At 44.9% G+C, this 11,416-nt stretch overlaps 1 protein-coding gene across 1 annotated transcript in view; it reads left to right on the top strand.

Moving 5' to 3' along the window:
- Positions 1 to 873: 873 nt before the first annotated feature.
- NCAM1 (neural cell adhesion molecule 1) overlaps positions 874 to 11,416 on the top strand; it is a gene marked incomplete at its 5' end in the record, with an annotated part of 46,030 nt that continues 35,487 nt past the window's right edge. The window contains 7 exons of the mRNA XM_029284964.1: positions 874 to 948; positions 1,546 to 1,758; positions 2,418 to 2,561; positions 2,941 to 3,078; positions 4,579 to 4,696; positions 5,131 to 5,300; positions 5,791 to 5,933. Of these exons, the coding sequence (XP_029140797.1) occupies positions 874 to 948; positions 1,546 to 1,758; positions 2,418 to 2,561; positions 2,941 to 3,078; positions 4,579 to 4,696; positions 5,131 to 5,300; positions 5,791 to 5,933 (1,001 nt within the window). The remainder of the gene's footprint in view (positions 949 to 1,545; positions 1,759 to 2,417; positions 2,562 to 2,940; positions 3,079 to 4,578; positions 4,697 to 5,130; positions 5,301 to 5,790; positions 5,934 to 11,416) is intronic.

The raw sequence follows: 11,416 nt of genomic DNA, 5'->3' as shown, positions 1-11,416 counted from the left end.
ATTATTGGGAGAGGGGGAGGAAAGTCACTCGCCTCCAGTGAAGCCATGTGAGTGGAAAGAATTAGAAAGAAAAGCATGGTGTGGATTGGGAAAACCTCTTAATTCTTATAGAGAAATCATCAACATTGCTTTCCTTAACTTTAGTAACAAGATGTATTCTAACTTTAAGTTGCAGGTGTGGTCAGATCTATGCAAATGATCTTGTTAAAAATCCATATAGCATCTGAAGGTCTTCACTTTGGGCTACACTAACAGGATCCAATCCGGGTCGGTCGCCGTGACCAGAGCTTTAATCCTTTGAGCTTTCGGACCCATGCTGGAGCCCATCCTCAGGGAACGTCTCCCTACCGGGCTGTGTGCTTTAGGCCAGTGGTTCTCAACCTGTGGCCCACAGGCCCCTGGGAGGCCAGAATGTCAACAGAGGGGGTCTGCGATAGCTTGAAGAAATGTTATGATTTAAATCTTGAGCTAAGTCTTGGGGTCCGTGGCCGTGGTCTGTAGCCACAGAAGGTATCTAAAGGGGTCTGTGGTGAAGAAAGGTTGAGAACTACTGCTTTACGCTATTCTGTGCATGGTATTTATGTGGTGCTGGTTGGGGGTGGCTTCTTATTAGTTGATTGGGGTGTTGATGGCCGGCTATTAGGTCGTTGGTTGTTGTTTCCTTGTGCTGCCCAAATCCTCAGCTCCTAAGTATCTGATCAGCTGGTGGTAAGCCAGCATTCCTCTTGACTGTAGTCTTAACCCAGCTCAGAATCTTAGACCTAACAGTCTTTTCTGCAGACATTCAGGTTTGCAATTAATATTAGATGACACCTTTCCTTGTTTGGCGAGCAAGAACATCGTAACCTCATGGTGCTTCTTTCTATCTTTCAGTCTCCCTTCAAGTGAACATTGTCCCAAATAAGGTGGAGGTGCCTGTTGGAGAATCCAAATTTTTCTTATGTCAAGGTGAGTAGCTGCATAATCAGCTGTTGAACCTATGGGAGGAGTCCAGTTTTACATGAGAGGAAACCCACTGAATAGAGCTATATCTTCTCCTCGTGCAATAGCTGAATTAACTGACAGATAAAAGAGGGTTGAGTCCAGAGCAGAAATAATAACGGAATAACAGAGTTGGAAGGGACCTTGGAGGTCTTCTAGTCCAATCCCCTATTCAGGCAGGAAACCCTCTACCATGTAACCTGTAGCTGCTCAGAGTCATTCATTATGAGTTGGGTGACAAATAAATTCACTAAATCAAATTGAATAAACCTGAAAAAACAACTCAGACAAGATCCTCCCTAGGTCTCATGAAGATAAAGAGAAGTGGAAGAAAGAGCAAAATCTACTGGAGTCGGGTAGCCAATAAATTTGAATAATAAATAAACAATTGTGCATCCAGACTTGCAAGATTCCGTTTCTAGATCTTTGCAATAAAATGAGTATTGCCCTGTTTGGTCTGGCTGTCTTGAAAGGCTGCCAGTGACACACACACACACACACACACACGCTTACCCAGCAGGCATCCTCACCCAGCTTCTGCCTGGATTTCTTCCTTGGTTTCAGTGACCGGTGATGCCAAATCCAAAGAAATCTTCTGGTTTGCCCCCAATGGTGATAAGCTGACGACAAACCAGCAGCACATTTCTGTGGTCCGGTCTGATGATTCTTCTACTCTCACCATCTATAACGCCAACATAGAGGACGCCGGCATCTACAAGTGTGTGGTCTCCAGTGAGGAAGGGGAGGAAGAGGCCACTCTTAATGTGAAGATCTTTCGTAAGTGGTTGGGCTGGAGAAGGAAGGGCAGGGTGGGAAGCAAGAGAACTCCTACTTTTCCCTCTGTAAGGAATCCTGCCCCATAGAACAGAGGTCTCCAAACCTGGCAACTTTAAAACTTGTGGACTTCAACTCCCAGAATTCCCCAGCCAGCATGGCTGGCTGGGGAATTCTGGGAGTTGAAGTCCACAAGTTTTAAAGTTGGCCAAGGTTGCAGACATCTTCCATAGAATGACCTAAGAAGAGAAACAACATTTGTGATGGATCTGTCAATCCTGCCTCCTCCCAGCTAAGTCCTTTCTGAAATTGGTATCTGATGGAGATAAGGAAGCCCAACCTCCACTTCTGAAATGTGCATTTTCCATTAATTCCTGTTTTTATTAAGGTTAGTGAGTTGTGTGTATTTCTTGTAGCTTCATGTCAGGTGTTTGACAGTGCAGAACCTCCAGAATAGGGTGAAGCAAAACGCTCTCGTGCATCCATGAGCAGCCTAGTGGTTAGTTACTTGCTCCAGGAGCTGATTTGCTCTCTTGCAAGGTCCCTGATCTCTGCTTCAGCTGAAAAGAGCAGGCCTTCTCCTCATCCGCTTAGCATGCTTGCTGCATGACCTCCGACCGGCTCGGGATTTACTCTTCCTTTTGCCTGCATCTACTTTTCAGAGAAGCTGACCTTCAAACATGCCCCCAGCCCACAGGAGTTCAAAGAAGGAGAAGATGCAGTTATTATCTGTGATATTGTCTCCTCGCTGCCTCCTACGATTATGTGGAAGCACATGGGCAGGGATGTGGTCCTGAAAAAAGATGGTAAGTGTGTGCATCTTTGTGGTATGTGTGTGCCTGTGTGTGCATGCATGTTTTGAGGTGCACAGGAAGCCCTCCGCATAACTTGAATGTTTTAGATTACTTCTGGAGAGCCAAGCACCAGAATGAGTGAAGCCTGGATGGGCTAGTCTGATAAGTCAGCTACTGATAAGTCAAGCTGAAACATCTGGAATGCAAATTGTAGGCTGAGTTCAGTAACTATGGTTGGGTTTGATTGGACTTGGTTCTTTCCAAGAAGCTCTTTCCATTTGTAATGAAAGAAGTATGCGTGTCACATGATGAAGCTTGCCCAAGATGGAAGGTTGGGAGCTCCTGGTAGCCAATCTTACACCTATCAACTTCTCTCCTCCATTCTTTCCAGTGAGGTTTGTGGTGTTGAGCAATAACTACCTCCAGATCAGAGGGATCAAGAAAAGCGACGAAGGCATGTATCGCTGCGAGGGGAGGATCTTGGCACGGGGAGAGGTGGACTTCAGGGATATCCGGATCATCGTGAATGGTGAGCATCTCGCCTTAGATGGCACGTGAGCTTTGGGCGCTGCACCTGGCATTGTCCACTCCTTTCAGCTCTTCCGAATCTGATAACCCGCAGAAGGCCAAAAGCCATCACTCACACCGCGCCAGCCCAGCCCAGCCCTGCTTGCCTGTGGTGGTACATCTGGAGAACATCCATTTGGGAAGGAAGGAAGGAAGGAAGGAAGGAAGGAAGGAGGATTGCTAGCTGACAAATGGTTTCTCTCTGTTCACTCATTAGAATTTGACCGCAGAGCTTCTTCGGCAGCCTTGAAATGGAAGAATAGAAAGAGACTCCATTTATTTTTATTTTAACCCTTCTGAGTTGTGGACAAGCTAGAAGATAGTTCAGCAGCTGTCATGCCATGATAATAATTTCCAGGGCAGGTAGAAGAAATTGTCCTCAGCCACTTGCTCCTTGGCACTGGCTGATTCCCAAGTAGGTCGTCTTCCTCAAGTCCCCAGGCACCCTTGACAGAACGGTCCAAGTGTTCTGCTGGTGCCTTCTGCTTCTATGAGTTGGTCAATACCATCCTGAGCATTTAGACATCCCAGTTACTCAACCTCTTAACTGCTGCCTCTGCCAAATGCACGCACAGATTGATGCTCTGTAACCACAAGTGAAGTCATAAACGTGTGAATAGGTAGCTTTAGGACTCTGATAGCCGATCACATAAACCTGAGCAATTAAAGTGGGCATCCTTTTCAGGGAAAGCTGAACTCTAAACGTTTTATTTCTCCTGTTGTGCTCTGCATTAATTATGTCTTTAAGCAGTCAAATGCAGCAATATAACCAGTATGATGCTAACAAATCTTAAAGTAGCAGATGGCTCCTTGGACGTGTTTCCAGATTTGTGCAGGTGTTTTTTTTCTAGACAAGCACTGTAGAAAGACAGCTTATTCAGAATATGGAGCTTACTTTTAGCTTTAATTAAAGAAAAGAATGCAGCTAACTTTGTTTCCACCGCTTTTGTTTGGAAACTGCTTTTGGACTTTGTGCTTCAGGTGGAAAAAAAAATGAAACTTTGACTTTGGGTTTTGCTGATTTTTTTGTTGTAGAAATGGCTAGTAAAAAGTTGAGGTTGTGTGTTATTATCTTATTTTACTGTGCTAAAACGAGTCGGAAATCAATGCTTTTCTTTCTTATCCCCTTTCCCCCCCTACACTTTTTCCTCTTCTCTTTTACCTCTCTTACTTTCTCATTTTCCTTTTCCTTTGTGCTTTATATTTTGATAAACTAATACAAGTTCAAAATTTAAAAAAAGAAGAGGAAGCTTAGAGGGTCGAAGTGCAGCTGCCCTCCAAATCTAGAGTAATCAGCCGGTTGGAATCGGTTAGCTTCTAGGAATCGGGCCAAGAAAAGAGGCGAGGGGTGAGCGTAGAAGAGAGACCCACAAATGAGTCCACTTTACAGGGGTCTCACCTGTTCCTCTTTCGCCACTGAAAGCTGGCAGACCTGATTCCACTTTTTCTTCTTTCCTTCCAGTGCCTCCCACCGTTCGCTCTCGGCAGGGGACGGTCAACGCCACTGCCAACCTCAGCCAGTCAGTCAAACTGGTGTGTGAGGCCGATGGCTTCCCAGAGCCCATCATCAGCTGGACCAAGTAAGAGGGGTTTGTGTGTGCCCTGGTGGTGGGAGGAACTGGGGCTGCTCATTTATTAATTTGTATCCCATCATTACCGTTTTTATAAGTTACTCAAGGTAGCAAACACACCCAACACCTCCTCCTCCTCCGATTTTCCCCACAACAACAACCCTGTGAGGTGAGTTGGGCTGAGAGAGAGAGGGACTGGCTAAAGTCACCCAGTTGGCTTTCATGCCTAAGGTGAGACTAAACTCACTGTCTCCTGGTGATTGGCCCAAAGTCACCCAGCCGGCTTTTGTGGACAAGGCAGGACTAGAACTCACCTCCTGGTGATTGGCCCAAAGTTGTCCAGCTGGCTTTCATGCCCAAAGTGGGACAAGAACTCACCGTCTCCTGGTGAGCCAGACTCCCAGCTAATGTCCATCTCTGCCCGTGGGCTTTCTCACCTGCAGGGACGGAGAACTAATAGAACGAGGGGAGGATGAGGAGAAGTACGGCTTCAGTTATGATGGCTCTGAGCTGACCATCCACAGGGTGGAGAAGAACGATGAGGCCGAGTATGTGTGCATCGCCGAGAATAAAGCGGGAGAGCACGATGCCACTGTACACCTCAAAGTCTTTGGTAAGTGGTCCTCACAGCTCTTTGGTCTGCCTTTTTGTTTCCTTTCCTTGATCAAAATCAGTCCCAGAATCAGAGACTTGATTATCCACTAGCAAATCACGTGTAGAATTACGGTAAGTCTGAATTTTTTTCAGGTAGTTCTGTGACACATGTCCATTTTTTTAAAGTGTCTAGCCCTTAGTGTTATAAAGCAAGTTCTGAAAGGCTGAGGACTGTGCCTAGTGAATTGCTCGTGCTGCATAGCTTTATTGCTGTTTTCTGTTTCGTTTTTATCCTGCAGTTAATTTTGACCCATTCAAATATGCAGAATATGTCATCCTATGCAAATTATCTCTTGTGTTATTGGACGATATGGCACTTCTAATTCCTGTAGTAGCCCCCTTAGCAACCCGGGACCTCCTTTTTGACAATGAGCTACCAGGAGAAAGGGTCTGCGATCTCCAGTTGCCAAATCAACCGGGGTGTGTCTCTTTTTTTACCCTTTCTTTAGCAAAACCTCAGATCACCTTTGTGGAGAACAAAACTGCAATGGAACTGGAAGACCAGATCATTCTGACCTGCGAGGCCTCTGGCGATCCCACCCCCTCCATCACTTGGAGGACCTCTTCCCGAAACATCAGCAGTGAAGAGAAGGTATGGCTTTCTCCTAGACCTACCTGTTCACACCCCCAGGTAGCAGAAACCAAAGACGGAGGGGGAGATAGGCCAGGAATTTGGATTCTCCTAGTTCTGCAGCTTTGCACGCTGAAATCAAAGCTTTGTAGGTCAGGCATAGATAATTGTAATTTGCATTCAGGCAATATCAGAAATAGTTCCTAAACATCTGAAAACACCAAGTTCTCCACTGCTGAAGGAAGCTCGTTGTTGCAGTGGAATTGGACTGGCAGAGACAACCCTCTCCTCACATGGAAACGTGGCCAAAAGTCCTGGCTGAATCCAAACCCAGAGCCATGAAACCTTCATTAGCTTGATGCCTTGCCGATGTGATCACATAAAGTTTTTTTAAGCAGTTGGAAAGTTATCAATCAGGAGGAGGCGTTAGTAGTGGGAAGGCCAACATTTGTTAAGGAGGAGCTTACAAAAGAGGTCTTTCATGCAGGGGAAGGGCTGTCACAGGAAAACAGCTCAGTCAGAGAAAATCATCTCTACCCTGTTGTGAAGTGGCAAGCTACAGGTCCCAGCACAGACAGCGGGACCCTTCCTGGGAGACTGTCTGGAGAAGTGGGAGTAATAGTCTGCATAATGTAGAGCAGGGGCATACAACTGTGGCAATTTTAAGACCTGTGGACTTCAAGTCCCAGAATTCCACAGCCATTCTGGGAGTTGGAAGTCCACAGGTGTTAAAGTTGCCAAGATTGGACACCCCTGCTGTAGAGGGTAGTGGGGCTCAGAGAGACTTAGAAGGCCTTGGCTGGGAAAGGCTCTCTAAGCATCACGATGGCAGGGTGCAAATCTATTCTCAATAAACCAGCAAGTGACGCCACATGTCTCATGGTGTCATTGTGGACAGAAGATCTTTGATGTCCTGATGGTTTTTCATCCCAGAAGATGAGGTTGACCAACTCATTATGCATAGTTCTCTTGATCTTGATTTGAAATTAGCATTTCAAGAGGGATTAATGCCAGTCTCCTAACCAAGTGAATCCACCTTCGGTGTCTTTGAAGAGTTGGTTGAAGTTGAGCCATCAAGCCATCACCAAGAGGCTTGTGATGGGCAAGGGATGATCTGAGTCATCTTGATTCCAGTCTTGGATGCTCTGGCTTCAGCGTGCACTGCTGTTCCAGCAGCTATTGTCAAATATATACGTTGCCTTGAAGAGGGGGTGAGGGGCAAAGGAGAACCCGAAAAGTTTTTCTAGAACACAATTAGCTTGTGAATGGTTATTTTCCCCTTTTCTCTTGATCGCCTGCATTTGTACTCGCGCTGCACATAATTTTAGGCACAAAAGCCATGGCTGCCTCTGTGTTTGCTTGTTACCTGTCATTGCTCACTTCTGGAAGTTGTTTCTGTCCGTACTGGCAAAAATAATTAGCAGTTTGAAAAGAAAAACCAAGCCCACCAACGGGATCGGGGCATGTCTCCTGCCCTTGGAATCCAGTGGGAAAGGCAGATATTTGCAGAACCTGAGAGCGGAGAGCTGAAGTCCTGTAGCTACACGATCAAACAGTACATTACTAATGCTAATATTAAAAAGGAAAGGAATTGAGATCTGAACTCAAAAGACTAATAGCGTTGCAGCATCATACTAAGAAAGGGCTCTGTCTTCCTGAGGGCTTCCTACAGGTCAGGATACTTCCTTGCCCTGATCAACCAACAGGTGGGCTTTTGGTACACCAAATCCATCTTACTGTTTTGTACCGTACAGCAAGGGTCCCCAACCCTCCCGGGCTGCAGAGCAATACCAGTCCATGGCCTATTAGGAACTGGGCCACATGAAACCCTACTGTAAACTGTGCATGCGAGGAATCTAGATGGTGCACAAAACCATTCCCCCTTCCTGGTCCATGGAAAAATTGTGTTCCAGGAAACTGGTCTCTGGTGCCAAAAAAAGTTGGGGACTGCTGTCATACAGGGATAGTCATGGCACACAAGATGAAAGATTTTCGAGGACGGTACAACTTGTTAATGGACTGCTGGAGATCATTTATGGCAAGATTCATTCTTGGGTCTAGTTTTTAGAATTCACAAGGAGAAATAAATCGGACATAGTTCAGTTGTAGAAACCCTTTTGATTCCAGCTAAGATTGGAAAGGTTTCAGAACTGATGATCCGGACAACCCCATTGCCAGAGTGCAGAGTTTCAGCCTTATCTGACCTTGCTGGATAAATGTTTAGATACAATAATCCAATATCAGTTCAAGGAAGGCTGGTGTAGACCTGACCTAGCTAGACTTGGCTTAAGGGAAGGCAATTCCATAGTCTTTCAGCACGAATGACATGGGAAGGATGATGAGTTTCACGTGCAGAATAGTACAAAGGAGCAGGTAAGTTCACCATGACATTTTCCCCTTGAAAATACCTTTTCGTAGAGGACTCTTCAAGGAATGACTGTCAAACTGCTAACTATTTTTGAAACATTCACCTCTATGGTTGGACAATCGATACCAAAGAACTGCGAAAGTTCATTTTTTAAGGATAATTTCTTATGTGGAACCAGTGGGCTGGAAGTCTTGTTTGATGCATGCTGCTCAGAGCTGCAGCTGTTATTTTCTTTTCAGCAGTGTGTGGCCTCTGCATTTTATCCTGGTTTGGTTGCCAACTATCTCCTGCGCATTTCTCAGTTGCCTGCACTGTAGCCCTCTTGTTAATGCCCCCCTGCCTTCCAAGTGCAACGAAGCAGAATGATAGTGAGGGATCCTCTGGTGTTATCAGTGCTCAAAACAAACAGCAGCCATTATCAATGGTTCGGTGGGATTCAGATATCTGAACAACCGGTTCTCTGCATAGATGCCACTTCCGGAAATCTTTTCTGGGCCTGGGAGGCCTCCCTGGCTCAGAACAGACTTCTGGAAGTGGCGTCCACGCGCTTCCGGCGGTCCGTTCTGGGCCTTGTGAAAAAGGGCTAAGGCATCAGCCAGTTCACCAAAGTCAACAAAAAAATTAGCTACCGGTTCTACCGAACCGATGCAAACTGGCTGAATAAAACCACTGCAATGGCTGTTTAAAAAGAAAAGAAAGAAGAAGGGATCAGTTTATTATAGAATTTCTCGATTTAGTGTCTTCCAGATATTTTGGACCAATCTGGATAATAGAGGAGGGGGAAGTTTGGTTTATCACACTATGCAAATAATTGCCTTTGTTTTTCAATGATTTTATGTTATTTTATTGTTACATTCTCATCTTTTCTTATGGGAGGCCAAGTCAGCATTCCTGGGAAGGGGGGAAACTCCCTTAATTTTATCCTTGCAGCGGTAATCCTGTAAGATAGACAGGGTAGAAAAAATATATGACTGGCTCAGAGTCATCCAATGAACCTAGTGCTTAAATAGAGACTTGAACCCGGGTCTTTCTCAATCAGCTACAACGCCCTGGAGATGGAATCACCAGTTGATGATGTTTAACACCCGCAGCAGGTGTTTCCCCGTCTTTGTGTGAGGTTAATCTTCTCTGACCTCTGTGGGCTTAGCACAAGCCTTGGGTTTAGAGGATCTCTTTATCTGATAGTAGGTGGTAGATTGTTTTCCTGAAACCTTTAACCGTAATTTCCCCGCTTTCCTTCTAAACATCAGACCACCCCCCCCCCGCGTCTGTTGAAGGCAACTGCCAGAAAGAAGTCAAACAATCCTCATTTTAGCAGTTCTGTCCAGATGGAATTGAAAATCTGAGGTTTTCAGGGTGGCCAGTCCTAATTTTGAGGATCTAAACTTTATGGTTCAGGAATTGAGCAGAGGTGGGTAATCACATCTTCTAGAGCAGGGGATGTCCAACCTTGGCAACTTTAAGACCTCTGGACTTCAACTCCCAGAATTCCCCAGCCAGCAATAGCATAGCTGTCTGGCTAGGGAATTCTGGGAGTTGAAGTCCACAGGTCTTAAAGTTGCCAAGGTTGGACACCCATGCTCTAGTGCCAGAGCTTTGATTGTTACTGTTTGGGATAGCAATTCTTTGCTGAATTTAGTGGCCACCACTATAGGTAAAAAACGGTGGATGTTGTATGATTATTCTTTAAAAAAAAAACTTGCAAAAATCATGTTACCTCTGTCAATCAAGTGTCATGTTATAAAAAGGGCCTATAAACCTGGGGAAACTATCAGTAATAGTCGTAAGCGTGATTCTCTTTTCCAGAAGACCTTTGGGGAAGATTCTGCTAACTAACTGCATCATTTACTTATATTTTACCACTCAGATTTCCCATGGTTATTTGTAAAGTGACACATAAAGTTATGGCACTTTTTATTTTAAACTTTCATCTGATTGACAGTGCCTCCATCCAACAAAAAAAAATACATTCCTTTTTAAACATGATCTTCAAAAATCCAGCTCACTTTTTTCCCTTAGAACTGCCTGGATTCTATGAGAGTTATCCACATAAAAATATAATTTAAAAATAAATAGCAGGCTTGTAAACTGTTTTTATATGTTAGAAAGTGCTTCCTATTCCCGTTCCTTATGAAAATTAGGCTCCATATTATGAAAATAGAGATATGGTTTTCCTAAAGCTATATAAGGGATTTCTGAAGCCTAGAACTCTTTGGTTCATAGCTGACACTTATTATCAGGAAGAAAATGCCCCTTTTCCATGGTCCCCCCCCCATTATATTTGGGGAACTGAGCGCTAATGGCCCTTTGGATGGATTTTATTTCAGTTTTATGTTGTTAAAATAATGCACTCTGGAGGCCTTTTCCTCAGATGATGGCATTGAACTATAACAATGAGACGTCCGTTCACATCTAACTGAATTTAAATTCCTGTGTGAATATCTGGAGCAGTTGTTACTTGCAGTATGGACTGGATTTGTCTCTGGTGAAGAGAGGGGGTTTCCCACCACTCTCAGCAGTCTCTAAATCGGGGTGTCCAAACTTAGCCACGTTAAGACTTGTGGACTTCAACTCCCAGAGTTCCTCAGCCTACATTGAATTCTGGGAGTTGAAGTCCACAAGTCTTAACGTGGCCAAGCTTGGACACCCCTGTTCTAAATCAAAGTTAAGACATTTTTTGTTTGTTTGCTAGGAGAGCTGGTGTTTTGGATGTGGCATGCGAGACAACAGTCATTGTTTACTGGGGAAGCCTTGGAATAACCGTGCTGTGTTTGGTCCCCTTCTCCTTCCAGCATCCCATTTGTCTCTTGGGCATCTGGTTTTGTGTCATGCTTGCTGTCTGTGGTCCCCTTCACTGCAGCAGATCAAGTTGGGAAAGCAAAGGTTGAGGCACATCCTGAATGCTTGGCAACATTAAAAAAAAATCTCCAGCATCCATTACCCTTCAGTAGCTTTGTGGCGTTTGATCAGTTGGGTCTCTGCATTTCTGAAAAGAACCGATAGATATTCAGGAACGGAAGTAGTTTTTGTTCCTTTAGTAAGTCACCTTCCTTGTGCATCTGCCTTACCTATTTTGATTTTGCATGTGCACGGAATGAAGGGGGAAGCATAAACGGTGGTAACTGAAATGGGGGCG

The sequence above is a fragment of the Protobothrops mucrosquamatus genome, unplaced genomic scaffold, assembly GCF_001527695.2.
Source record: "Protobothrops mucrosquamatus isolate PMUCROS unplaced genomic scaffold, P.Mucros_1.0 scaffold1148, whole genome shotgun sequence".
NCBI classification, from domain to species: Eukaryota; Metazoa; Chordata; class Lepidosauria; order Squamata; family Viperidae; genus Protobothrops; species Protobothrops mucrosquamatus.
This window is presented reverse-complemented; position numbering and strand designations above follow the sequence as displayed.